Source organism: Triticum aestivum, chromosome 5A, assembly GCF_018294505.1.
Source record: "Triticum aestivum cultivar Chinese Spring chromosome 5A, IWGSC CS RefSeq v2.1, whole genome shotgun sequence".
Lineage (NCBI taxonomy): Eukaryota > Viridiplantae > Streptophyta > Magnoliopsida > Poales > Poaceae > Triticum > Triticum aestivum.
In genome coordinates this window covers 458048774-458076630 of record NC_057806.1, presented here as the reverse complement: position 1 = coordinate 458076630, position 27857 = coordinate 458048774, and the positions used below count along the sequence as shown (strand labels likewise).

The 27857-nt window shown below is 53.9% G+C and overlaps 4 protein-coding genes and 1 pseudogene across 6 annotated transcripts; 3 read left to right on the top strand and 2 right to left on the bottom strand.

The window, feature by feature from the left end:
• The first annotated feature begins 992 nt into the window (after positions 1 to 992).
• Positions 993 to 2573, top strand: LOC123104002 (probable carboxylesterase 2). The gene has a single exon (XM_044525715.1). The coding sequence runs from the start codon at positions 1106 to 1108 to the stop codon at positions 2147 to 2149; it is 1044 nt and encodes a 347-aa protein (XP_044381650.1). The 5' UTR covers positions 993 to 1105; the 3' UTR covers positions 2150 to 2573.
• Positions 2574 to 3650: 1077 nt separating this feature from the next.
• LOC123101379 (uncharacterized) lies at positions 3651 to 6147 on the top strand (annotated as a pseudogene).
• Positions 6148 to 17664: 11517 nt separating this feature from the next.
• LOC123104000 (pentatricopeptide repeat-containing protein At3g16010) lies at positions 17665 to 21112 on the bottom strand. Of its 3 annotated transcripts, none has more exons than XM_044525713.1 (5): positions 20907 to 21112; positions 18668 to 20494; positions 18469 to 18578; positions 18227 to 18365; positions 17665 to 17936 (listed from the first exon to the last, which is right to left on the bottom strand). In XM_044525713.1, the coding sequence occupies exons 1-2, from the start codon at positions 20974 to 20976 to the stop codon at positions 18678 to 18680; spliced, it is 1887 nt and encodes a 628-aa protein (XP_044381648.1). In that variant the 5' UTR covers positions 20977 to 21112; the 3' UTR covers positions 17665 to 17936; positions 18227 to 18365; positions 18469 to 18578; positions 18668 to 18677. The 3 variants fall into 3 exon arrangements, with proteins under 3 accessions (XP_044381648.1, XP_044381647.1, XP_044381646.1); XM_044525712.1 differs by having other exon boundaries at positions 18469 to 18567; XM_044525711.1 differs by having other exon boundaries at positions 18469 to 20494.
• Positions 21113 to 24084: 2972 nt separating this feature from the next.
• On the top strand, positions 24085 to 25195 carry LOC123103998 (tuliposide A-converting enzyme b3, amyloplastic). Its single transcript, XM_044525709.1, has one exon. It carries the CDS (start codon positions 24164 to 24166, stop codon positions 25175 to 25177), a length of 1014 nt encoding a protein of 337 aa, XP_044381644.1. The 5' UTR covers positions 24085 to 24163; the 3' UTR covers positions 25178 to 25195.
• Positions 25025 to 26350, bottom strand: LOC123103999 (tuliposide A-converting enzyme b1, amyloplastic-like). Its single transcript, XM_044525710.1, has one exon. It carries the CDS (start codon positions 26201 to 26203, stop codon positions 25259 to 25261), a length of 945 nt encoding a protein of 314 aa, XP_044381645.1. The 5' UTR covers positions 26204 to 26350; the 3' UTR covers positions 25025 to 25258.
• Positions 26351 to 27857: the final 1507 nt, after the last annotated feature.

The window sequence follows — 27857 nt, the reverse complement described above, 5'->3', positions numbered from 1 at the left end:
ATGCGTGCAGCCATATTATTAAAAAAAAACGTAACAAAGTCATGAGGGCCAAAAAAGCTCATAAAATGAGCAGAATTTGAAAAAAAATTCTGAAAAACGCCACCCACATTTTGTGGGTGCAATTTTTCGCCGAGGCAGCAAGCTAACATTGTTTTGTTTTGTTTCTGAAACTGACAAGTCTGAAATTCCACCAATCCAACTTGCCTGAATCTTCACGGGACGGCAATGCCGCTGCCTCGTAACTCAGGCACGATCACTCACACGAGGAACAAAACAAGGCGCCATCAATGCCACTGACGGCACAAGCGTCCGTGAACACCACCCCGTCTTCTCTTCTCCCTCCGTGACCGCGAATTCCGCAATGAATTTTCTATGGCGCGGCTCCACGAAAGCTGTAGCCCGTGCACGGGTCCATGCATCGCTGCGGCTTTGCCTGTGCGCCAGCAGGGCTCGAGCGCCTTGCCTTGGCGACAAAGCTAGCTTAAACCGATGGGCGATGGCGCTGGAGCGGCTGAGGCCACACCCACACTGATTGCCGGAGCGCCGCCCCACTCACCGGGACAGGTCGATGTGGGTGGGGAGCCCTTGATTAGCAGGGCACCAGCCAGACCAGACCACCTCGGCAAGGCAGCGTTGCGTGGCGGGGGAACGGCGCCATGGGCCGCCCCGATCGTACGCGCCCCATTCAATGGCCGCTGTTGCATTGTCGCGCTAATGCCCTTGCAGAGGTCGCGTGTGAATTGGCGAAACCTGAATCTTTGGGTTCAGAAAAGCGTGTAAAGACGAGAGGTTTGCGCCATCACAGGCAGGAATTCATGTGAGCTTTTTGGCGAGTCTGCGGCGAGTGTGAAGCCCAGGCACATGCGGGTGCGGGTGCGGGTGCGGCGGGAAAGGGAGAAAGGGCCGGGCCGGGGCGCTAAAGCCCACCACGAAAATAGTGCGCTGCGCCCAGCCCTGTCGGCTGCCACGCCGCATATAACCGGACCCATCCCGCGCCAAGCTCAAGCACCACACTCACGCTTCACTCGCTCACAGTCACGCCCCACGCGCTGCCTGCCACTCCCCTCCTCCGCAGCACTCACTGCCGCAGTCAGTGCCGGAAGCCATGGCGTCCCGGATCTTGCTCCCGGCGCTGCTCCTCCTCCTCCTCTGCGCGCATTGCGGCGGCGCGGCGGGGAGGAGGGCGCGCGGCGGCGGCGAGGCCAGCTCGCAGGTCAAGTTCGACTTCTCGCCCTTCCTCATCGAGTACAAGAGCGGCGTGGTGAAGCGGCTCATGGGCACCGACCGCGTCTCCGCGGCCGCCGACCCGCTCACCGGCGTCACGTCCCGGGACGTCACCATCGACCCCGCCGCCGGCGTCGACGCGCGGATCTACCTCCCGAGCCTCCGCGCCACCACCAAGGTGCCCGTCCTGGTCTACTTCCACGGCGGCGCCTTCGTGGTGGAGTCGGCCTTCAACCCCATCTACCACGCCTACCTCAACACCCTGGCGGCCAAGGCCGGCGTGGTGGCCGTGTCGGTGAATTACCGCCTGGCGCCGGAGCACCCGCTGCCGGCCGCCTACGACGACTCGTGGGCGGCGCTCAAGTGGGTGCTCGCCAACGCGGCGCCCGGGGCCGACCAGTGGCTGTCCCGGTACGGCGACCTCTCCCGCCTCTTCCTGGCCGGCGACAGCGCGGGCGGCAACATCGCGCACAACCTGGCATTGCGCGCCGGGGAGGAGGGCCTGGACGGCGGCGCGAGGCTCAAGGGCGTGGCGCTGCTCGACCCCTACTTCCAGGGCCGGAGCGCGGTGGGCGCCTACTCGGCGGACCCGTCGTTCCTGCAGTCGGCGGCGCGCACCTGGAGCTTCATCTGCGCGGGCAAGTACCCCATCGACCACCCGTACGCGAACCCGCTGATGCTGCCGACGGCCTCGTGGCAGCACCTCGGCGCCTCCCGCGTGCTGGTCACCGTGTCCGGGCAGGACCGGCTGAGCCCGTGGCAGCGCGCCTACTACAGCACGCTCCGGACCAGCGGCTGGCCGGGGCAGGCGGAGCTGTACGAGACCCCCGGCGAGGGCCACGTCTACTTCCTCACCAAGATGAGCACGCCCCAGGCGCAGGCCGAGATGGCCACCCTCGTCGCCTTCATCAACCGCGACGCCTAGCGGCTCGCCGGCGGTCACACCGCCCCCCGGCATGAGCACTCTGCTACGCTAGTAACGAGTACGTACGACGTACGTAGCGAGGATTTGGGTCGATTTCTCTTGTTGTGTCCCTGCGGTGTAGAGCGCGGTACGTAGGTGAGTTCGGTTCCTCCCCAGCAACCGGCCGGACGGAGAGGGGGGCCGGGCTCTACCACCGACCGACCGATCTGCGGCTAGCTACCGTAGCTTGCAACGTTAGCGCAGTAGTGGACGGCCGTTTCTTGCAGTCGCCAGTAGTAACTACCGAGCCGTATGCTACTCCTATATTAGTAGTGTCACCGTCACTATATTTACCTAGCGATTGCAGTGTCCGGTGTGTAACTTTTTGGACTGCTGCTATGGTGAACTGGCCTTGTGGAATTGGATGGTGTGATTTAGTATTGTCCGAGCTGGTCTCTGTGTGGCGGCATCTCGTTAGCGTTGGCATCATGCACGTGCCGGCCAGAGCGGCGGAGAATGTGTGTCTCGCCTTTGTTTTCTTCGACGTTGGGCCGTGCGTGCGGGCGGGGTGTCTGTCAGTGCGTTTCCGGCATTCAGGGGACTCCGTTGTAAGCATCATCGGCGCGCTCTGCGCTCTGGGGCGCGCGCTGCGGCCGCGTTGTTTCCGGGTCGCCGGAGCGGACGCGTTCGGGGGTTCACCGCGGCGAGCTCCGATCGAGACGCGACGCGGCTCATCATGGCGTGCGACTATGGCGCTGCGACGCGCCTTTTGGATCGGAATGGGGCGCACGCGCCCCGGTACTCCTTGGCTTGTCAAAATGTTCACACCCACATGGGCGTGTTTAATGCTTTAATCAACTGTACTACTACGTCTTGGTACTTTTGAGCTTGCACGAATTACTTTCCGCACGACGCCATGGCACTTCCCGTCGCCAATGCCTCCCACTTTTCCGTCGGTAATCTCTCGGTACGCACGCCGGTGGACTGCGGCGGGGAACGGGTTCCCGCGCGGCCTCGCGTTTTCCGTCGGCCTGCTCCCCGGCCCCGACGACGGGACGTGGGTGGGGTTTTGTCCGGTCCCGGATCAAAAGCCGCTGCGCGCGAACACGAGGAGGAGCGGTGGCCCGCTCTCGCCCGTGAGCGGTGGTGGTCTCCCACGGCGAGGACGGCGGGGCCTCCCCGCAGTCGGTCGGTCGGTCGCGGGCGACGATCAGAACCGGATGCGCCGCAGCTTTTACTTCCCGGGCGGGTCCAAAACGCAAACGCAGGCACGCACATGGCGTGCCCAGGGGAGCCACTGTGGCCTGTCCCGCGCGCATGTGAGCGAGCGTCTTTCTTCGATTTCCGAGTAAATTGTACAGAAGTATCACAATTAGGGCATTAGAAGCAGATTGGTACCAAGTTTAGTAATTTTTACATGTCAGTACCAAATCTGGTGCTAGACATTACAAAAAGGTCTAAATCGCGTATAAACGCGTATTGATGGTGTATCTGACCGGCGGGGCCCGCATGTCAGCCGCCGATGTGGCATTTTTGGCAGAAACACCCCGCACGGCGGCGCCCGGTCTGGATCGAGGGGGGGAGGGGGGGGGGGGGTCCATCGAGCCCGAGCTCCCATCGCATCACCGCGGCCCCCGCTTGCGCCGGAGCTGCCCCTGCTCGCACCGCCGCGGCCTCTGCTCGTAGCCTCCACCGTCTTCTTCGGGGCCTCTGCACAACGGAAGCGCCTCCCTCCCCTCTCTCCACGTCCGAGCTCGACGCCATCTCCGCGCTCATCCCGCGGCTCATCTCTGAGGGCCAGGTCCCCGCCGTCGGCCGCCTCCTCTCCGCGGCGCTCCTCTTGCCCGGCTCCCCGGAGTGCCTCCCGTTCCCCCGCTCGCGGAGCACCTCGCCTCCCTCCCCACGCTCACCCCGGCCTTCGCCCTGCTCACCGCGCTCCGCCACCACCCCGTATGTACCCCGTCCGCCCCTCGCCGCTCCCGCTCGCCACCCCGCTCCTCGGCCACCTCCTCACGATGCGCGGCGCCCGTGAGGCCGCTTTCGTGCTCCGCTGGCTCTACCGCCCCGACTCCCCGCGCCGGCCCGACGCCGCCACCTACGGCATCGCCGTCGCCGGGTTCTGCATGTTCGGGGACCCCAGGAGCGCGCTCGTCGCCCTCGGCGAGATGGCCTCCGACGGGGTTCCGCCCTCACTAGAGCTGCAGGAGGCGGTGCGGGATGCGATGCTGCAGGACGCGAGGATCGAGGAGGCATGGGCGTTGGAGGAGGCTATGCGGCCGCCGGAGTCCAAGAAGACGGGAACCAAGGCGGCGCGTCAAGAGAGAGAGCTTCGGGTGAGAGAGAGAGAGAAGAAAAAATGGAAGAAGGAAGAGAAGGAGAAAGGCAGGGTGCGGGGACGGCCTGGTCCTGATCGCCGGTGGTGGTGCTCCGGTGGCCGGCCGGCGGCGCGGCGAGGAGGAGGCCAGGGCGGGGCGGGGGTTACGGGAGGCGAAGGAGCTCGGGTTCGAGGGGCTCCTCCTCTCGATCCAGATCGGGCCCTGTCGCGCGTGAGGACGAAGGAGGCGCGGGGGGTTTCTGCAAAAAGAATGCCGCATCGGCAGCTGACATGCGGGCCCCGCCGGTCAGATACACCGTCAATACGCGTTTATACGCGATTTAGATCTTTTTGTAACGTCTAGCCCCAGACTTGGTACTGACATGTAAAAATTACCAAACTTGGTACCAATCTGCTTCCAATGCCCCAACTGTGGTACTTGTGTGCATTTTACTCCCGATTTCCGGGCTATCTCTCCCCCCTTTTCATGGTCTCGGCGGCACCGCCGTACATCGGCATCCTCAAGCCGGGAATGGCGCCGCCTTCTCTCTCGGCGGATCTTGATGCGGCTGGTCAACGAGTAATGGAAAAGTTGCTCGGCAGCTTAGCTCGTTTTCTCCTAACACTAAGGCTGGTCACAATGGGCAAGAACATAAGCGAGTAACTTACACACTTCCTTAGACTATGTTACTACCTCCATAGTGGGTAGGTACATCTATGTAGTGTCATGCAACGATGTATTTATTAGGTTATAGACTCATTGTTTCTTGAAGTATGTGATGTTCCGGTAACTTAGCTAGTTAACACAAGCACCTTTCTCTTCATTAAATATGTGCCACATAAGTAAAATTGTATTGGAGTGTGTGATGTTACTCCTAAGTTTCTCCCCATTGTAACCAGCCTAACGGTGTATCAACACGGCAAGTCTCTTGGTTGCAAGTTGCGGCGATGCCAACTCCAGCATTGTGTCCCGTTATGCTTTCGGTGTGTGGCTGGGCCTTGACAGAGATCGAGATGCCGTTTGATCAAATCATGACAATCCACAGAAAGCTGCCTGTACACTATTAGTTCTGAGAATGTTTTTTGGACCATATGAGATTCTAGACTTGGCCTATCATGTTTTTAGGATAACTCTAATGTGTCGACCCAGACGGATGTATCCCGTTTTTCTATCAGTTTAGACTCATTTTCAGCCCAAATTTGATCTTGGTTTGCGTCGACGCGGACGCCCGCCCCTGGCCCACCCGCATGTGGCACAACGGTCATCCTCTCCTTCCCCTCCACACTGTACACACGGCCGCTTCGCCACTACCCAGGCGTCGCCGCCGCATCCACCAAGGCCCACTATTGCCGATGTGTGTGGCTGCTCCTCGCCACCGTCAGAGCACAAGAAGGCATGTCTTCCCAGGGTTGTCGGCACCACCTTCGCCTCCACAGTCACTGCCGGAGGGCACGAACTTTGACAATCCTGTTCCCTGCACGGGGAGAGGACGATACCCTGGACCGGTCACGACTCGACCATGTCCGCCTCCGTCGCTGCCCGCAAGGTGTTCGGGACTTTGCACACAAGGTACCATGGTAGATAGCTAGCATGAGTTCTTTTACAATAACGCCATATTGTTCATCAGACGATTCATGATAAGGACTTTGTGATTGTTACTATGATCGTCAATGAACACATTTCTAGGCAGCGGCCAATGTTTAGGGGATCGTTCTCGGGCCATGCTCCGGTGTTGAATCGTAACAGAGAGAGCGGCCATTGCCTAGTCTATAACGATTATTTCGAGCTCACCTCCCACTCTTCAATCTCAACCTTTTCTAGTGACGCTTCCGGATGGCGAGACATGTGTTCAACCGTATCCGGGAGGGAAGGGTGGAGTATGATGCCCTTGGAAAGGTTGACATCCTCTTATCAGAAATATACTACAAGCTATTTGGATGCTTGCATATGGAATTTCCGATGATCTTGTGGATGAGTATATTCACATGAGTGAGTCCACATGCCTTGCATCATGTACAAGTTCTCCAAAGTTGTGGTTATAGTGTTTCATCCGGAGTACTTGAGAGCACCAAATGTTGCGGATACAGCCCGGCTGTTGGCGATCAATGAATCAAGAGGCTTTTTGGGAATGCATGGTAGCATAGATTATATGCACTGTGAGTGGAAGAACTGTCCATTTGCTTGGCATTTGCTTGGCAGGGACAAGATAAGAGGCATGTTAAAGCTTGCACAGTCATACTTTAAGTTGTGACATCACAAAATCTCTAGATTTGGCACTTTTTTTTGAGATGGCAGACTCACACAATGACATCAACGTGCTTCAGCGATCTCCGATGGTCGCAAGGCTTTCAAGGCAACTTCCCAGGGTCAACTTTGAGGTAAATGGTTACCAATAAAACAGGGAATACTACCTAGCTGATGGTATCTATCCTTAGTAGTTAACTCTTGTGAAGATAATCTCCAAGCCAGTAGGAGAGAAAATGGCTAGGTTTGCCCAATCACAAGAGGGTACTAGGAAGGATGTGGAGCGTGCTTTTGGTGGATGGCTATTGTTCGGCATCCTGCGAGAAAATGGAGTATTCAGAAGATGTGGGAGGTAATGATTGTTTGTGTGATCATGCACAACATAATCGTAGAGGATGAGCGTGATGACAGCCCCTTCGACCGAGGTGGGATTTCCAGGGTGAAAATGGTGAGCCGGAGCATGGAGCAGCAATGTTTGCACAGTTCACCCAATTTTATCAGGAAATGTATGATTGGACAACTCACATTCAATTTCAAGATGATTTGGTTGAGCATATGTGGACTCAACTAGGAAACCAGTAGATATATTGACTCTCTCTTTATTTCAATGTATATAGTACAATTTTAAATTTATTTGATTGTAAACTATGAGATTTGTATTTGGCTGTAAATTATTTATTGTGATGTAAAAACTATCTAATTTATTTGATTGTAAACTATGTGTAATGTTTCTTTTTATTTGTACTTATATGCATAGAATGTTTGTGAAAATTCGTCCGCGTAACCGGCCCGCCGGACCAAATAGGTCAACCGGTTGGAAGCGGATGAGTTTTTTTTTTGACCAAGTAACAGTGGGGGAAGTCCCTACTGTATGTCATTTTCATTAATATAATAAGATAGACAAGTTACAAAGAGCAACAAAGAAGTTGCGGTATTTTTGGAGTTAGTGCTTAGATCAAGCAGAGACTACTTATACACTATCCTTGATGCTAGGCTTAATCCTCATCATTGTGTTGTGGAACGTGCTGATGAAATCATTCTTGCATTGGCTTATTGAGCACTGGACGCCTTCAAAAAAAATCATTTATTTGATTCCATATGCTCCAACATCCAATGATTATAATTTCCATGAGAAAATCCATGTTGTATCTCTGTTTGCTATCAAGAATCATATTGTGTATGTTGACATCAGTGTTCCATTCCATGCCAATACTCCACCAGAATCTTTGGCTGAAAAGCAGACGAGGGTGGACGCCTCCCCCACAATCGATCCAAATGAACAAAAAATGGACCAAATCCGCGTCCGTTTGCGTCAGCACATTGGTGTTACCTTATGACTTTGCTGGTTTTGGAAGACCTCAAACACTTGTAGCATGTTTGGTTCATATACGAAGCTTACCACCATTTACCAGATTTCTTTCTCACGAACTCATCCTCGCAGGATTGGATCGGGAGGGGAAGGGGATGAGATCGAGACTTGGGGGAGAAGGTTCTCGCCAAGGGAGGAGGTACAGATTAGGTGGGAGAGGTTCAGAATTTAGTATACAATTCACATGCCCTGTCTATTGGCCAACAGCTGGCTAAATAGCGGTGCTCCACTTGTCCGCCTGGCCTAACTGGTGGGCCCGTGCCAACTAGCCGGAGGGGACCCACCATCACGCGTCCACCGCATCACCTCCTGGCAATGCAGGTGTGACATTCCCCACTCCTTCAGAACGAGCGTCGTCTTCAGGTTCAGCGTGCTGCTCCGCGTCGCCGGAAGATGGTTCGTCCCACACCGGTGCAAGCGGAAAACGGCGGCGTAGGGTGTCGTAGTCTTCCCACGTCGTCGCCGCGTCGTCGTTGCGCCAGCGCACCTTGATCTGCACCAGAGCACTGTTGCCACGCTTGACCATGCGCCGCTCCAGGATCTCCATCGGTTCGTCGTCGTGGCCGGCGAGGTCTGGTGGACGTGGCAGCTCGGAGAAGACCGGGGTGTAGTTCGGAGTGAACGGCTTGAGCTGGGACACATGGAAGACTGGATGAATTCTGCTGTCCGCCGGCAACTCCAGCTTGTACGCCATCTTGCCAATCTTGTCGAGCACTACGAATGGCCCGAAGTACTTGTATGCCAATTTTGCACAGGGCCGGTTCGCCACTGATGACTGCGCATAAGGTTGGAGCTTGAGGAGAACACTGTCGCCCACCTCGAAGGAGCGCTCCGTGCGATGCTGATCGGCCTGCTTCTTGAATCTGTGTTGGGCACGCAGAATGTGATCTCGCAGCCTTGCCGTGTGCACGCCCCAGTCCCACGGCTCACCGTCGATCATGGGCATCGTCTTGTCGTCCCAGAGTGCCATGGCGCCCAGGTTGGGCTCGATGCCGTACAGAGCTTTGAAGGGGGAACATTTGATCGAGGAGTGAAACGACGAGTTGTACCAGAATTCGGCGGTCGGTAGCCAGCGACGCCATTGCCTGGGCGCGTCGTGCACCGCACAACGCAAGTACATTTCCATGCACTGGTTGACGCGTTCGCTCTGGCCATCCGTCTGGGGGTGGTATGCTGTGGAGAAGAGCAGCTTGGTGCCCGCACTGGCAAAGAGCTCGCGCCAGAGAGCGCTGGTGAAGACGCGATCGCGGTCGGAGACGATGAAGCTTGGGATGCCGTGCAGCTTGACGACGTGATCCCAAAAGACCTTGGCCACCTGAGGAGCTTTGAAGGGATGACGAAGCGGAATGAAGTGGGCTGATTTGGTGAGGCGATCCACGACCACCATGATAGAATCAAAGCCCTCCGATGGCGGCAATCCTTCCACGAAATCCATGGTGAGGTCGCGCCAGGGAGCGGTCGGCACGGGCAAGGGTGCGAGCGTGCCCGCCGGCTTGGACTGCTCGTGCTTGGCGTGCTGACACACTGGGCACTGCCGCACATAGTCGGTGACGTCGGTCTTCAAGCCGTCCCACACGAAAAGCTTCTTGATGCGCTGGTAGGTGACCGTCGCGCCGGAGTGGCCACCGACCGCGCTGTTGTGCACGGCGCTGATAATCTTGGTGCGCAAGGCCGTGTTCTTGCTGATCCACAAGCGCTCATGCTTGCGGATGAGTCCCTTGTAGAGCTCGTACCCGTCGTCGTCGGGACTGTGGATCACGAGTCGTGCCAGGCGATCCTGCGCCTCGGCGTTTGCGGCGTAGGAGTTTGCCACCTCTTGAACCCATGCGGGCTGGCAAATGGAGAGCGCATCCAGGTTTAGAGACGCACCCACGCGAGAGAGAGCATCCACAGTGCCATTGTCGCTGTCGCGATGATAGCGGAACTTGAATTGGAGTCCCACCAGCTTGGCCATGGCCTTGCGCTGCAGTTCGGTGGCGAGTTGCTGATCTTGCAGGTTGCAGAGGCTTTTGTGATCCGTGACGATGGTGAACGGGCCCCGTTGCAAGTACGCACGCCACTTTTCAACGGTCATCATGACGGCGATGAACTCCTTCTCGTACGCCGACAGCTTCTGATTTTGCACTCCCAGGGCCTTGCTGAGAAACGCCACCGGGTGCCCTTCATGTGCCAGCACCGCGCCCACGCCCGTGTCGCAAGCATCCGTCTCGATCACGAACGGTCGTGCGAAATCTGGGAGCGCGAGCACCGGCGCGGTCACCATGGCGCGCTTGAGGAGGTCAAATGCCGCCTGCGCTCTCTCGGTCCACTCGAAGCCCTTCTTGGTGAGCAAGCTCGTGAGCGGCTTGGCCATGATGCCGTAGTGCTCGATGAACTTGCGATAGTAGCCGGTGAGGCCGAGGAAGCCGCGGAGCTCGGTGGCAGTTGAAGGGGTCGGCCATGCCACCATAGCTTGTGTCTTCTCCGGGTCCGTGGCGACGCCGTCCTTGGAGATGATGTGGCCGAGGTAGGAGATGCTATCTTGAGCAAACGAGCACTTGGACTCCTTGGCGTACAGCTGGTGCTCGCGGAGCAGAGCGAGGACGAGGCGAAGATGCTCCAGGTGCTCCTCCAAAGTTTCACTAAAGATCAAAATGTCATCCAAAAATATGATCACGAATTTACGCACGTACTTGGCGAAGATTGCATTCATCAGGCACTGGAACGTGGCCGGTGCGTTCGTCAGCCCGAACGGCATGACCTTGAAGTGGAAATGGCCATGGTGTGTCTTGAACGCCGTCTTCTCTTCGTCGCCCGCGCGCATGCGTATCTGGTGGTAACCAGCGCGGAGGTCCAGCTTGGAGAAGAAGGCCGCTCCAGCCAGTTCGTCGAGCAGCTCGTCGACGATGGGCAGTGGGAATTTGTTCTTGACCGTGGCGTCGTTGAGCCGGCGGTAGTCGACGCAAAAGCGCCAGGTGCCGTCCTTCTTCTTGACGAGCAGCACAGGCGCGGCGAACGGGCTCATACTGTGCTCGATGACACCTGACTCGAGCATCTCGCGGACTTGGCGTTCGATCTCGTCTTTCTGCAGGGGCGAGTAGCGGTACGGGCGCGAGTTGGCGGGGCGCGCGTCGTCCACCAGGGTGATTGCGTGATCGTAGCGGCGGTGAGGAGGTAGGCCCTTTGGTTCGGCGAACACGTCGGCGAAGTCCGTCAGAACGCTCTGAACACTTGAATGAATTTTGGTTGCAAGTGGCTCGGTTGCGCGGGGCAAATCCAGCACGGCCATGTACCAAATGTCATTGCCGGCGTGCCATTTGCGCAGCTGCTCGGGCTCGATCTCCTCCACTTGCTCGGGCTGCTTCGGTCGAACACCTTGCAGGGTGATCATGGCGCCGTGGTACTTGAAGGTCAGCGTCTTGTCGAGCCAGTGGCAACTCATGGGACTGAACTGCTCCAACCAATCCATGCCGAGCACGCCGTCGTAGGCGCCCAACTCCAGTTGACGCATGTCGGTGGTGAAGGTGTGGCCCTGAATCCACCATCCAGCCCTTGCACCATGCTGTTGCAAGTCATGCGTTCACCGTTGGCCACGCGGACCTCCACGGCGGGCACGGGAACAGTTTGGGCATGCACGCGCTCGGCGAACGCCTGGGAGATGAAGTTGTGCGTGCTCCCTGAGTCCACCAGCAGCAGCATGACTTGATTGCCGACGAGCGCGCGTAGACGAATGGTGCGTGGCGACTCGGTGCCGGCGACCGCATGGGTGGAGAGCACGCAGCACTCGGGTTCCGGGTCTTGATTAGCCGGTGCGTCGAGCAGGTCCAGAGCGTGCACCGCGTCGTCGCTCAGTACTTCTCCGTGGTCACCCACCTGAATCGTGAGGAGTTGCGTGGCCGGCTTGCATCGGTGGTCGCGGGAGTAGCGATCACCGCATTTGAAACAGAGTCCGTTGGCGCGGCGGTGCTCCCGCAGTTGCCGCTCGCGCGCCAGGTCGTCGTTGGGGGCGGCCGCGCCGCCTGGCCGTGGCGCCCCCATGGCTCGAGGAAGTGGCAGTGGCGGTGGTGGTGGAGGGGTGGTCGCCCCGCCGGGATGATCCGCAGTCGAGCATGTTGCGTGTTGGCTTCTTCTTCGATGATCCGGGCCAACACTGCAGCGCGCGTAATGTTGGATGGCTCCTGAAGGCGAACTGCAGCCCGTATCTCGTCGCGCAAGCCCAACAAGAATTGGGTGATGAACAGCTTGGGGTTGAGCAACGCGTCGAGGGCGAGCAAATGGCACATGTGGGTCTCGAACGCCGTCCGGTACTCGGCGACGGTGCCAGTTTGGCGTAGTTGCAGCAACTTATGCATCTCCATCTCGAATTCATCAGGCGCGAATTCGGTGATGATTGCCGCAGTGAACTCCTGCCACGACGGCGAGCGATGAGTCTGTCGGTACACCTGGTACCAGTGCGCGGCGTGGCCGTCGATGTAGAGCGACGCCGTTGTCACCCAGCTGTGTGGAGGAACACGATAAAGGTCGAAGTAGGTGATGCAGCGGTCGATCCAGAGGCTGGGCGCATCGCCGTCGAAGTGCGGGAAGTCGTGCTTCGGTGGCTTGACCGTGTACTCCTCACGCTGTCCGGTGTGCGCGTCGCGGCCCGCCATGAACACATTCGTCTGCCCCACGCCCGCGTAGGACAGGGCGTGCCGCGTGGGTAGCAGCGGTGGGCCATTGTTGGCGAGGCGGACGGCTGGGCCTTGAGGACGAGCGCCGCGGTCGTGCTCCAGCGAAGTCACCGCAGAGGCTTGGGTGTCGCCGTCATGGTGGTCGGCGGTGTTCGGGCGGTGGTGATCGGTTGCGGGCGGCGAAGGTGGTAGCTCGCGCTGGTGCTGCCGAACTTCGTCGACGTCGGCTTGGGTGAGGTCCAGCTGCTTGCGGATGTGCGCCAGATCCATGGAGACTTGCGTGTTGAACGCGATCTGGGCCTCGCGCTGCTTGTCGCTCGCAAGCGTGGTCTCGTCGAAGCGCCTCAAGAGCGCCTGCAGCATGGTTTTGAGCCCTCCCGTGGATTCCGACATGGCGGTGATGATGTGACGGGTCTGGGCGGAATGTTTGCTGGGCGGCGCCGTCGCCCTCGCTCCAAATCAGGCCAACCCCGTTGGGGATTTCGAGCGGATCTCGCCAGAGCAAGACCGCACCCGTAGCGGTGGATGTTACGGCGAGATCGAGAGGATGTGAGGGCAACGAAATTACTGGGGGCCAAAACCTGAGCTCTGATACCAACTGTCACGAACTCATCCTCGCAGGATTGGATTAGGAGGGGAAGGGGATGAGATCGAGACTTAGGGGAGAAGGTTCTCGCAAAGGGAGGAGGTACAGATTAGGTGGGAGAGGTTCAGAATTCAGTATACAATTCACATGCCCTGTCTACTGGCCAACAGCTGGCTAAATAGCGATGCTCCACTTGTCCGCCTGGCCTGACTGGTAGGCCCGTGCCAACTGGCCGGAGAGGACCCACCATCACGCGTCCATCGCATCACCTCCTGGCGATGCAGGTGTGACATTCTTTGCCACACATGCCTACTGTTATACAATCAAAACCGATACCACAGTTTGCTACACTTGAGACAAACTTGCGAGAGTTTTCTGAGTTAATGGTATACGAGGTCTAGTTTACATGAAAGGAATCTTGCCATCAGTGTGGCTGCAAACCAAACATAAGCTAACTCAGTCGCACTTATCTAACTTGTGACGTGGCAAAGTGTGACAAGTTTAATATGTCATCCAAGCACGCCTTTAGCAATGAAGCAATGGCACCCCGTAGGTAAGCCCCTGTGCACAGTAACTGAAAAGATTAGGCACATTTGCCAGCTATGCCAGTTTTGGAAAGCTGGAAGCCTGCAAGTACTCCATCTGCTCTACAATGTAGTGTATATAATCTTTTTTTAAATCAAACTTTGCAAACTTTATAGAGAAAACTATTTATATCTACAGTATCAAATATAGAACTACTTCTTATAATGAATCTAATGATATATGCTTAGTATTCTAGATGTAAATGTTTTCTCCCAAAAACTTGATCAAAGTTTGAGAGGTTTGATTTTTTTAAAAATCTATATGCACTACATTATAGAACAGGGGGAGTGTTTCTTAGTGACAGAATCCACAGAGTTATGGTTAAAGAGAAAAGTGTGATAAATAAAGACCTGGCTAGTACTAAAATACTGCCAAACTACCATCTCCGTTTTTAAATATAAGATTTATCAAAGATTCCAATGCGGAACCATACGGATGTATATGGATATATTTTAGAGTGTAGATTAAATCATTTTGCTTTGTATGTAGTCTGTATTAAAATTTGTGAAAAGACTTATACTTAGAACACGAGGAAAATAAATGTTTTCGGGCCGTATAAAAGCTCGAAAAGCCAACAATGAAAAGGAAGTTTGGAAAGCTACTTGCCTTGGCGTTTTAATAAAAGTCGGGGCGGAGGGGAAACCCCTTTGATTTCAATTTTTTTTTGGAAAGCTATGCGTACAGAGAGGAGAAATGGGGACAGCTACCATCTCTTCGATTCTAGACTCCTATGTTCTGACTGCAATATAGCACCTGGAAATATTTGATTTACCCACACAAACACGACAGCACGTACCGTAGCTTCAGGAATTGCAGCATGCACACTCCACTGGTGATTACTGAAGAAACAACTCTCGACATACAGTAGTACTTTTCACCAAATGGTCTCAAGCTTTCAGTATCAGCCCTCGCATCTTAACGGAGAAAAGTGATTCTGAAACCATTCAGAAAAGTATTTTGGCAGCAGAGGGAGCGGTTTACGGCGGCCGGCGGTAGGTAATTTCACGATAGCTCCATCTGTTGCGGGCCAGCAGCAGGGATTTGTTGTGCCCGCAACACAGATGGTGTTGCGATGGTAGAAAAAGTAAAAAACAGTTCAACCGGTCGCAACACAGCTCGTGTTGCAAACCTTCGAGCGCAATGTGACTCATGTTACAAACAACTAGGCGCTGTTGAGATCAGGTGGCTGCCAATCACGCCATCCAAGGGTTACTAAGGCGACCGGTCCGATCCAAAACATCACCCGCCAACGGGTGCTGTGCAAGTTTTAGGATTTTTTTCTGGCAAGTTTCTTGTGCTGGTACAATAAAGAATTTGCTCGTAACTTCAACTTGTTTTCTCCTAACCGTGCATCAACACTGACGTCTCTTTATTGCAGCAACTCCAACTCCACTTTTGTGTCCAGTCATGCTTTCAGTGTGTAGCTGGACCTTAGCTGTCTTCGGCCTGAAATCAACTGTCATACACACAAATCAAGATGACATTTGCTCAAATAAATGACAATCGACTACTCCCTCCTTTCCGGTTTATAGGACTTATCTCAAAATTTTAGTTTTTCCATTTTATAAGGCTCAATTTGGTTGTTCTTCATCACATGTTCAAACTTCAAGGTACATTAAATCATTGCATGCAAGTATTAAGAGAAAACTGACCAATGCATGCACTTTATGCATGCATGCATTGCAATTAATGCATTCGTAAACATAATTTTTTGAGGCGGAGTATATTAGTACCAATTTTCAAGAACAAGAGGGATGTTCAGAGTTGTACTAATTACCGTGGAATTAAGCTGATGAGCCATACAATGAAGCTATGGGAGAGAGTCATTGAGCACCGCTTAAGAAGAATGACAAGCGTGACCAAAAATCAGTTTGGTTTCATGCCTGGGAGGTCAACCATGGAAGCCATTTTCTTGGTACGACAACTTATGGAGAGATATAGGGAGCATAAGAAGGACTTGCATATGGTGTTCATTGACTTGGAGAAGGCCTATGATAAGATACCGCGGAATGTCATGTGGTGGGCCTTGGAGAAACACAAAGTCCCAGCAAAGTACATTACCCTCATCAAGGACATGTACAATAATATTGTGACAAGTGTTCGAACAAGTGATGTCGACACCGATGACTTCCCGATTAAGATAGGACTGCACCAGGGGTCAGCTTTGAGCCCTTATCTTTTTGCATTGGTGATGGATGAGGTCACAAGGGGTATACAAGGAGATATCCCATGGTGTATGCTCTTTGCGGATGATGTGGTGCTAGTTGACGATAGTCGGACGGGGGTAAATAGGAAGTTAGAGTTATGGAGACAAACCTTGAAATCGAAAGAGTTTAGGCTTAGTAGAACTAAAACCGAGTACATGATGTGCGGTTTCAGTACTACTAGCTGTGAGGAGGAGGAGGTTAGCCTTGATGGCCAGGTGGTACCTCGGAAGGACACCTTTCGGTATTTGGGGTCAATGTTGCAGGAGGATGGGGGTATTGATGAAGATGTGAACCATCGAATCAAAGCCGGATGGATGAAGTGGCGCCAAGCTTCTGGCATTTTCTGTGACAAGAGAGTGCCACAAAAGCTAAAAGGCAAGTTCTACAGGACGGCGGTTCGACCCGCAATGTTGTATGGCGCGGAGTGTTGGCCGACTAAAAGGCGACATGTTCAACAGTTAGGTATGGCGGAGATGCGTATGTTGAGATGGATGTGTGGCCACACGAGGAAGGATCGAGTCCGGAATGATGATATACGAGATAGAGTTGGGGTAGCACCAATTGGGGAGAAGCTTGTCAAACATCGTTTGAGATGGTTTGGGCATATTCAGCGCAGGCCTCCAGAAGCTCCAGTGCATAGCGGACGGCTAAAGCGTGCGGAGAATGTCAAGAGAGGGCGGGGTCGACCGATTTTGACATGGGAGGAGTCCGTTAAGAGAGACCTGAAGGATTGGAGTATCGACAAAGAGCTAGCTATGGACAGAGGTGCGTGGAAGCTTGCTATCCATGTGCCAGAGCCATGAGTTGGTTGCGAGATCTTATGGGTTTCACCTCTAGCCTACCTCAACTTGTTTGGGACTAAAGGCTTTGTTGTTGTTTGTTGTTGTTGTAAACATAATTTTTTGAGAAAAATAAGAGCATTAGTTGGGTGCTTTTGCAAACTACAAAAAATATTCCATCACTCATCATCTACCTTGGTTGGTGAGATTTTTAAATTGAGCTTTATAAACCGGAAATAAGGGAGTAGAAAATACTAGCAAATATTGTGCAAACGAAGGAGCTATTATTTCAGTGGACAGTGAAATTAAAATGGCATTATGAATGATGCTCACCAATGAACACATATGCTAAGGACATAAGAACGTCATCCTCGCAGATGATGAGATTTTTTAAACTAGTGCTAGAGTTTCTGAATGAAATCCTCCCTGACTGCACTAAGAGGCAAACATCTACCCTTCTCGCAAGCACCGGTCGATAGCGGTGGCGCACGGCCGCGTGCCCATGGCCTAGCCAACAATGCTCCTCGGTGAGCCTTGTTATTATGTTTTACATTCGATCCAAAATGGATAGGGTTCCACTATAAAAAAATAACGGAATAAAACACAGAGTCTCACGATATAACATCCTGTTGCAGAAACGAAAACCCCCAAAAGGATAGGTTTCCAGATGCCCAGCAAAAGCATCAGCCTTGCTGCCGCATGCACCGTGAGCCTTGTTATGGGCAGGTATTCAATCCGCATGAGCAACAAGCGCATAGTAACACCATTTTTTGCAGTAACCTTGTTGATTTGAAACCCTAGCTGATAGCAAAGACCACAGTAGCTTTTATAGTAACACCATTTCTTACAAACGCCATGGAAGCTTCTATAGTAACACAAATTTAACAGACGCCAAAGACATATCTCGATTCTGGACTTGGCCTACCATGTTTTTATGGCATTGCCGGTTCTTTACTGGTTTCGGAAGGCTTCAAACACTTAGCAATGAAACAATGGCAGCCCACAGGTAAGCCCCTGTGCACACAGTAGCTGGAAAGATTAGGCACGTTTGCCGGCTATGCCAATTTTGGAAGCCTGCAAGTATTCCTTAGTGTCAGAATCCATAGAGTTCCAGTGAAAGAGAAAAGTGTGAAAAATGCTGCCAAACTACAACACACACGGGGAAAATAAGAAAATGTTTTCACGCCGTATAGATCTGGAAAAGCTATATTTTTCAATAACGGAAAGGAAGTTCGGAAAGCCACGCATACAGAGAGGAGAAATGGGGACGGCTACCATATCTTTGATTTTGGATTCCTACGTTCTGACTGTAATATAACGCCTGAAAATATTTGAATTACCTACACAAACACGGCAACACGTACCATAACTTCAGGAACTGTAGCATGCGCACTCCACTGGTGATTGCTGAAGAAAAAACTCTCAACATACAGTAGTTAACTTTTCACAAATGGTCTCAACTTTTCAGCAACAGCCCTCGCATCTTAATGGATGAAAGTGATTCTGAAACCATTCAGAGAAGTATTTAGGCAGCTGCAGATTACCAAAAAATTAAAGAGGACGGAACATAACGGTATTTTGGCCATTTGCTAGGTGAAATACACACCTTCTACGTTTGACTAGCTGCTGTCCTCCATGATTTTACCAAGTAACAGTTTACTTGAGTGGCACAAAAGGAAGCTTTTTATATCGAACAGTTGCAGTGCTGCACAAAAACTGGGAGGATCACTCAAAAATATTAAAGCTTGGATCAAGATGTTTTATGTAGAACACTACCAAAAGGTATGTATCCTGTTCCTACTGACCATTTTCAGTTCACTCTTGATCAACCTTTCCAATCGCCTCAAGTATAGATGAATATGTAATAAGATCATAGTCAAATCCTAACGCATTCATCTCTTTCATCAATTTAGCTGCCTCCTCAAACATGCCTGCGTGACTCAAGGCACCAAGAACAGTATTATATGACACAGCATCTGGTTTTATTGCAGACTGTTTCATATTAGAAAGCATCCCCATTGCACGATCAGGACCTCCTGTTTTTGCCAGTGCATTCAGGATAATATTGTATGAATTGATATCAGGAATACACCCATGGTCTTGCATTCTTCTCATTGTAGTAAGGGCTTCATCAAGCATGCCTGCTCTTGCCAATCCAGACATGAGGGCGTTGTAAGCATAAACATTAGGAGTGCAACCAAGTCTGTTCATCTCTTCAAACAGATCTACAGCATCATCAAGCCGCCCAGCCTTCCCTAAGTGTTTTATCATCACCGCATACACTCGAGCACTAGAGGAGCCACAATTTTCTTTTAGTTCCTGAAATAGCTCGTGTGCAAGATCATACCGTTTGGCTTTTCCAAGAGCATCAATCAGGCTGCAATATGCCGCTGGACATGGAGGGAAGCCCTTTTCATCCATCTCCTCCAGCAGCATCATAGCCTTCTCCGTCCTGTTGGTTTTGCAGAATCCATCAATCAAGATTGAGTAGGTGAATGGACTAGGGGAGATTCCACTTTCCTTCATTCTCTCGAACCATGATGAAATCTCAGAAATACGAGATTTAGATTCAAAAAGTGCTTTAATTATAGTGTTGTAGGTCACCACGCTAGGAATACACCTTAATGTCTTCATCTCCTCAAACAACTTCATAGCATCATCCAAACGACCAGCCTTACCCAAGAAATTTATCATATTGTTAATAAGAACTGTGTCTGGCCTGCAGCCTTCTCGTCGCATTTCATAGAAGAAGTTACATGCTTCATCAAATCTCCCAGCTTTACCAAGTCCCCTGATTAATTCAGTGTAAGTAAACACATCTGGCCGGCAGTACTGATGCCTCATCTCTTCAAACAAACTCAATGCTCCATGAACATTGTCCAATTTAAAGAGCAAAGCCATTAGCATGGTATATATCTTAGCAGTTGGCTGCATTCCATTGTCCTTCATCTCATTCAACAACCAAATTGCTGAATCCTGGCGACCAAGTTTGCAGAAAGCAGAAATGAGTGCACTGTAAGTCACGGTGTCTGGGAAGCATTGGCCCTCGTTGCTCATCTCATTGTAAAGTTCATGCACTTTCTCATACTCCCCCTCATGCATTAACATGATTATCATGCTATTATATGCCTGAGCAGTGGGTTGACACTTTCGTGCCTTGGTTTGGTAAAAGATTGCAACTGCCTTACTGATCATCTTGGCATTCCCCAGCATCCGGATGATGTCTGATAGCTCCATCGGCGTGACAACACATACAGGATTCCGTACCATTTCTTGGATCATTTTCCACATTTCACCATACTGCTCTACTACCTCTAAACAACGTATCAATGCCATGTAAGTGGATGTGTCGTGTTCGTAATTCCTCTTCCTTGCTGTCCATCTGAAAAATTGCATCTTCACACTGACCCCGACATCGGTTTTCATAACCTCTCTTACCAACCAGTGATCAACTTTCATCATTAATACCTCCAACGCCTTCTCAGCATCAGGGCCCCACTTGAATATCTTCAGGATCCTAATGAATCTCTCATCCATGACTCGTATGGAATGCGTGTACCTTGGTCCAGTGGTTGCTACTGCCTCCTCACTCTGACGAACCGGGGGCTGGAACATCTGGACAATCTCATTCTCTGCGCCAGTAATTCAAGATTTTCAAACAAAATAAATAAGGCATTAGTATTAAAAATGGCATTTCATACAGCAACACAGATCGTATGCTCAAAAGTAAAATTAAAACAACAATCGAATCCAGCACACATGAGGACTAATCTCAGAAGGAAGTAATTTATTCTACCTGACTAAGGTAACTGTTACAAACGGCTGCATCAGAACATGATTTCACTCAAGTTAGCAGTACAAAGAAAGCTGATCTGACCTTGTAATACGTAATGATATCATAGCAACTAACAACAAAGGTCAGGTTCCTGAAACCCTTCCTAATTTCCGCTGGAACTTATGACAGAGCCCACGCCTAGCACATTCTTAGCAAACCGAAATAAAGGGGAAGCGTGGATGGGTGGGGGTGGGGGGTATGTGTGCCACCTGTTTGCTTTACCCTCCACGCGAGGTGCGGCGACGAGGAGATGCCCCGGACGGCGAGGAGGCGCGCCATCTTCGGCGGCCGGCGGCCGGCGGCTTACGATACGGCGGGCGAGGAAGAGGAGTGGGTGGGGATGGGCGCAGGGGTTACGAACGGGCCCTGCAGGATGTAGGTGGAGTCAGATTTGGGCCGTGGGGCTGGGAGCCCAACCCGGGCATCGTGGACTTTGATCGATAAAGCTCGGTTTAACCCCTAAAGAAACTAAAAAAGCATGCTCAACTGAAAAAATATATTAACTAGGCGTGCTTTATCTTTAAATTAGGGGATTTATTTGTGGTTGGGACTGCCTAATGATCCACTTGTTATAGCTGTAATCATACGTGTTGATCAATAAAGCCTAGCAATAATTTTTTTTAAGCTTCAGAGTTCACATCATAGTAGAGGAACCAAAAAAACGGATGACCGTCCCCGCTGGCAACTCAATAACACGCGAGCCTCCGTCCAGCGATCCCGAGTCACATCGCAACTTCAAGCCCAACCTAGGCTAGCCACCCCCACGTCGACGCCGCCGCCTTCCCCACTCCCGCTCCGTCCCTTGCCTACCGACCCGATGGCTTCTTCAGCGCCAAGGCTTCCAGTAGCACGTCGACCGCCATCATTGCCATCCTTCTCCCCAAGTATCGTGTTTCAAAACCTCGTACTTTCATCCTTTCATTCCGGCGTCATGATCGATCCCGTTTCTTTCCTCCTCCTCTCATTTCTGGGCATCATCTAGGTCACACCGTCGTCGGTGGCGCTGTGTTTCTCCACCTCATGTGTCTCGCCCTCTCATGTCGTTCTTCTTCCATGCGCGATATGATTGTTGATGACCTGAACTAGGGGGTACTTACAATATCGACTCCCGGCCAGGTGGGCCGAGTCGAGAATCCCCTTTTGTTTGTTCCGTCCTGGGCCACTTCGGGCATCCCTGACACATACAAGGAAGGTTACACAAGACTTGGCATATAAGACAAGGACTTCTTTTCACCAACATAGCTGATCAGGACTCCTTTTATCCTAAGCATCTAATACATTATATAAATCGAGGTCAGACTAGTCGATAGATCATTAGAATCTTATACAATAATCTCATGATAGATATTTATACTCTGTACTATACCCCAATACAATAAACACAAGCAAGGTGTAGGGTACTGTCTATTTGAGAGAGTCCGAACCTGAGTAAAAATCATTATGTCTTTGTTATCATCGTTTCAGGACGCATAGCTTAGAGCAACTCCAATGGGGCGACCCACTTCGTCTGCGGCCGTCCGTTTGGGTCGGCGCGGACAAAAAAGCCGGCCCAACGCGCCGAGCCAAATGGACGTGCGTCCGCTTTCGTCCGCCTGCCGACCCATTCCGGTCCATTTTTGAGGCTGATTTGCGTCAGCGCGGACACAAGACAGACGCGCGCGCTCGCCCTCTTTCCTCACCGGGCCCGCTGGCCGGTGGCACATTGGATTCACACACTCGCCCGCCTGCTACGTCGCCGATGCCACCGGCCATTTTTTTCAGATTAAAATGGATACATAGATAGTTCTAGTGAACAGAGATAAAAAAAAAGACCACTACTCGTCGTTTTCTGACTCCGACTCGGTAATGTCCTCCTCCGACGTTTGAAGGTAGGCGTCAGCAAGCTGCTCGTCTTCAAAGTCCCAACCCGACGTTTCTTGTAGCTTCAGTTTCAATTGAGATGCCTGCTTCCGCGAACGCTTGTCCTCCCGATAGGCGGCTCGCTCCCTCCTCCTCGCGTCCCTCTCCGATCTCAATTGCTTATAGAACTCGCGCTCGTCGACGATGTCCTGCGGGTAGCCTCCTCGCCACAACACCAAGGCTTCCACGTCCTTCTCTGCGATGGTGAGGCGACGCTGCCGCCTCCGATGGACACGACGATCCTCGTCGGTGAAAAGCCGCGGGAGAGGCGCCAGATCCTGCGCCCGCTGGCTCGACACGTTGGGAAAATTCATATCCCGACGAGGCCTCAGGAGGCACCACGCCGCCGCGTCGTGCGCGCGGGCCGCCTCCTCTGCGGTGTCGAAGGTTCCGAGGACGAGACGTTTCTCGCGAAACCAGATCTCAACGGAGAAGGCGTCGGAGCGGCGCTCGCGGACTCCGCGAAAATCCGAAGCGCGTAGGCGGCGAATCGACATGGTGACGCAGAGACGGCGAGAGTGGGCGGCCGACAGAGTGTGAAGGAAGCGCCTTCTTTTATAGCGAGCGCCGGCCGCGGCGCGCGCGCGAACCTTTCCCGCGCGCGGTCATGAAAATAGGTCGGTCCGTTGGGCGCACTGCCGACCCAAATCTAAAAGAGGGCGGACGGCGGGCGGGCGGGCGGCCGATCCAAATGGACAAAAAGCAGACAAAAACGCCGTCCGTTTGGGTCGGCCCGTTGGAGTTGCTAGCGGGGCAACTCCTCCTTGTGTCTATCCAATTTTCGCTCCATCACCGTTGGCGTGTAGCGCGGAGAGCGGGGCAACTCCTCCCCGGCCTCATCGCTGTCGCCTCCATCGATAGGGCCAGCGGCGTGGTGAAGGAGATAAACGCCACCCACTTCAGCGCCGTCGCCCGGAATCGGCGAATCGACTTGATCCATAGCCCAGAGTAGCACCTCCAGCACGTGCCTTCGCTCGTCTCGCCCAATCAGAGCCTCTTCTTGCACCTCCACCAATGAATCCATGCTCCTCTGTCAGAATCCAGCACTGCCTCTGCTTCCACCTTCAACTCCGTGGCCCATAATAACAATGGGAACACCTTCTGGCATTTTTTTATTTTTTATTGGAATGTTGGCAGAAGAGCTGCCAAATTCATTCATAAGAGGCATTACAAGTACGAACATGAGTATTCCACCTTCCACTCCCTCTGTCATTTTAAAAACTTTAAAAATTTCCAGATCTAGCGATCCATTGTTTTGATATTAGAGGTGGATTTCTGTTGACATTATTACTAGAAGTGGATTTCTGCTGACATTTTTTTCTTTCAGATTCCTGTTGACATTATTATTAGAAGTGGATTTCTGTACGCAAGCACCGCTGTCACCTTTCACTTCACCTTCAGGAATATTGACTTTCTGGTTAATCAAAGATCAGGAAGCATATTAAAGCACAGAAATGGCTCTATATATAAACAGTGAAGCAAGTGCGATTAGCGATCAGAAGACCAATTATTTCCACAAAACAACCTTTGCCACTGCCCGGCGTATTCCCCTCTCCGCCGGGGCGCCATGGATCCGGACGAGGAGGTCGAATTCGATCTCTCCCCGTTCGCCATCGTGTACAAGAGCGGCCGCGTCCAACGCTCTGGTCTAACGTCGCGGAAGAGCCCCGGCACCGACGCCACCACCGGCGTCACCTCCAAGGACGTGGTCATCGACGCCGGCACAGGCCTCGCCGCGCGGCTCTTTCTCCCCAAGAGCGTCCCGGAGTCCCAGAAGCTCCCCGTCCTCGTCTACTTCCACGGCGGCGCTTACGTCGCCGAGTCGGCCTTCTCCGCCAGGTACACCAGCTACGTCAACGCCCTTGTCGCCGCCGCCCGCGTCGTGGCCGTGTCGGTGGAGTACCGCCTCGCCCCGGAGCACCCGCTCCCCGCCGGCTACGACGACGCGTGGGCCACGCTCCGCTGGACAGCGGCGAACTGCGGCTCGGCGGGGCTGGAACCGTGGCTGACCCACCACGGCGACCCCACGCGCATCATCGTGGCCGGCAACAGCAGCGGCGGCAACATGGCGCACAACGTGGTGATGAGGGCCGGAAAGGAAGGGCTCCGGGGAGGCGCGCGGGTCGAAGGGATGGTGCTGCTTCATCCGCTGTTCTTGGGCAAGGCTCCGGTGCCGTCGGAAGGCACGGACTCCACGGCGACCGCCGAGAGGAACTGGCGGTTCGTCTGCGCGGGAAACTACGGGCTCGACCACCCGCTCTCCAACCCGCTCGTGATGCCGCCGGAGGAGTGGGCGGTGCTCGGCTGCCGACGGGCGCTGGTGACGGCGGCCGAACTCGACCCCTCCAGAGACAGGGCGCGCATGTACGTCGAGGCGCTCCGCGGCAGCGCGTGGGGCGGCGAGGAGGCCGTGCTGTACGAGACGGAGGGCGAGGGTCACATGTATTATTTCTCCAAAGCCGCGAGATCCAACTCCGTCGTGCCGGAGAAGGCGGCGAAGGAGATGGCCATTGTTGTGTCCTTCATCAAGCGCGTTACATGCACCAGTCCATCGGATTGTAACATTAGATCTACGTTGTGAATCGAAGCCACTCTTACAGTTCGTTTGTGACGAAACGACAGCACACCGCGGCCGCGCCGGCGTGCGCGCACCGATCAGGGCTCAGGTGCCGGCGATGAACGCCACGACGCGAGCCATGAGCTCCTTGGCCTTGGCACAGTCCGGCTTCTTCAGGAAGAAGACGTGCCCCTCGCCTTCCGACTCGAACCACGCCACGCCTCCACGCCATACGCTCCCGCGCCACGCGCTGGTGGTCACCGCCGCGTAGTACGCTCGGTCCCTGGCCGCCAGCCAGTCCTTCTCGCCGGCGCACACGAGCATCCGCTCGCACCGGAGATTCTCCATCCCCGGGGCGCCCGGCGCCATCGGGTTCATCCTCGGGTCGTCCGCGCCGCCCACCGCGCCGGGGCACGCGAACTCCCAGATCATGGCCATGTCCTTGGCCGTCGCCTCGACCTCACCTTCGAGGAACGTGTTCCCTCCGAACCAAGGATGCAGAAGAATCGCGCCTTCTACTCTCGGCGCCGGCTGGAACGACGCTCTGATGAGGACGTTGTGCACTATGTTGCCGCCGGCGCTGTCGCCGGCCAGGAAGAGGCGCGCGCTGTCGCCGTGCTCGGCGAGCCACTCGTCCTGGCTCGAGGCGGCCCACGATAGCGCGGCCCAGGTGTCGTCGTAGGCGTCGGGCACCGGATGCTCGGGCGCGAGGCGGTACTCGACGGAGACGGCGACGACGCCGGCCACGGCAGCGAGGGACGCCACGTAGTTGTGGTACTGCGGGGAGACGGCCGACTCGACGAGGAAGCCGCCGCCATGGAAGAAGACGAGGATCGGGAGCCTCTTGGAGGGGTCTCGGCTGGTGGGGAGGAAGAGGCGGACGGACAGGCCGGTGTCGTAGTCAAGGACCACGTCTTTGGACGTGACGCCGGTGGCCGGGTCGAGGCCGGTGGGCACACGAGCCGGGCGACAGAGGCGGTCCATCTGGCCGCTCCGGTATATGCGGTAGTCATCGCAGTCGAACACTACTTCGTCGGCGCCGGACTCCATGGCCGTAGCCGCGCACAGATCTGAAGGTATAGTTTGTTCAGTGGTTGGTGGCAGTGGCAGAGACTAGCGGTGGACTGGAAAGTGTGAAGTTGCTGCTGCAGCAGTCGGTAGCTTACGGCAAAATTGACAAATTTAATCTATGGACGAAATCAAATCACAGAATAAACTGCCCGTGAAATTATTTCACGCGGCTGTCCTTTTTAAGTGACACCCGACACGAAGACGTCACACTACACTATGCAACGCCTCGTAGATAGGCGCTACACGTCTGGCCAACGTCGCACCCATGTAATTCGAAAATTACTAAGTCAGTGTGCAACGTCTGAGAGCTAGGCGCCACACTATACAGTGTAGCGCCTAGCTTCTAGGCGTTGCACTAGTGGTTGCTTCATTTTGTAGTGCAACCACTAGTGCAGCGCCTGAGAGCTAGGCGCCACACTATACAGTGCAGCGCCTAGCTCGTAGGCTCTGCACAATGACTTAGCAATTTTTAGTCGGTTTGGGGTACAACGTTTGCCAGGCGTGTAGCGCCTATCTGTGAGGCGTTGTACAATGTAGTGTGACGCCTTCATGTTGGGCGTAGCACAAAAAGGTCAGCCGCGTGAAATAGTTTCATGCATAGTTCATTCTGTGATTTGATTTCGTCTACAGGTCAAATTTATCAAATTTGCCGTAGCTACCGCCTGCCAATCTATTTCTAGAAGTTGGCACAAAATGATGTTACTGCCAATCTTGGAACGCAAACTTTTCAAGAAAACTTTGTTGAGTAATGTGATTGTATTAAAAAATATAAGTTAGACCAGGAAATATTCTGGCTTGTCTTGTACTCCAAGTAGATCATGTACTTCTATATATATGCCCACGTGTCTTGTACTCCAAGTAGATCATGTACTTCTATATATATGCCCACGAGGCTCAAGCAATACAACGATAATTCCACCAAAACCCTCTCTCCCTTCTGACAGAGTATCAACCTAATCGATTTTAAACCTTAGCCAGCGCCGCTTCCGCACCCGCGCCACGACACGTGGTCCCCGCCGCCGCCATTAGGCTGTTTTCGTGATTACACCAACCCGTGCGCTACCGCTGTGTCGCCTCTTCGGGCCATAGTGACGCGGCCCGCGGTCAACCGCCGCCCCGAGGCCATCCGCTCCAGACTGTCCCCGAGGCTGCACCGACCCTCATGCTGCCGCTGCGTCGCTCGGTCGGGCCGTAGCGAGCGTGGCACGCGGTCCCTGCAACCGCCGTGAGGTCTTCCCCGCCGTCGCCCTGACCCGCGCTACCGCTGCGTCGCCCCTTCGTGTCGTAGCGTCGCGTCGCGTGGTCTACTTCGCCGTCCCCGCGCGTCGACTTCTATGCGATATTCGTCGCGCCGCCTCCCTAGGAGCGGGAACGCCATCGTTCGCGCCGGTCTTCGTCATGCTGTCGGGTTCTTCCTCGCCTACTTCGGGCACCGTCGCCGCACTTCTGACCTAGCCGCCGCCGCCTCCTCAGGCCGTCGCCGCCGCCGCTCTTCTTCCCGGTTCATGGCGACTACCTCGACACCGGCCACCCCGACTCGACATCGACCACGGCGTCCCTCGCACGGCTACCTCGACCACAACACATCGACAAACGGCACAAAGGGCTACCGCCTGCTTGAGCAACCTCGTTG

Coding starts and splice junctions, on each gene's coding strand:
- LOC123104002 (XM_044525715.1), top strand. CDS start 1,106: ATGGCGTCCCGGATCTTGCTCCCGGCGCTGCTCCTCCTCCTCCTCTGC.
- LOC123103999 (XM_044525710.1), bottom strand. CDS start 26,203: ATGGAGTCCGGCGCCGACGAAGTAGTGTTCGACTGCGATGACTACCGC.
- LOC123103998 (XM_044525709.1), top strand. CDS start 24,164: ATGGATCCGGACGAGGAGGTCGAATTCGATCTCTCCCCGTTCGCCATC.
- LOC123104000 (XM_044525711.1), bottom strand. CDS start 20,976: ATGGCGCGCCTCCTCGCCGTCCGGGGCATCTCCTCGTCGCCGCACCTC. Junction 20,495..20,906: donor GTGGAGGGTAAAGCAAACAG/GTGGCACACATA, acceptor TTACTGGCGCAG/AGAATGAGATTGTCCAGATG.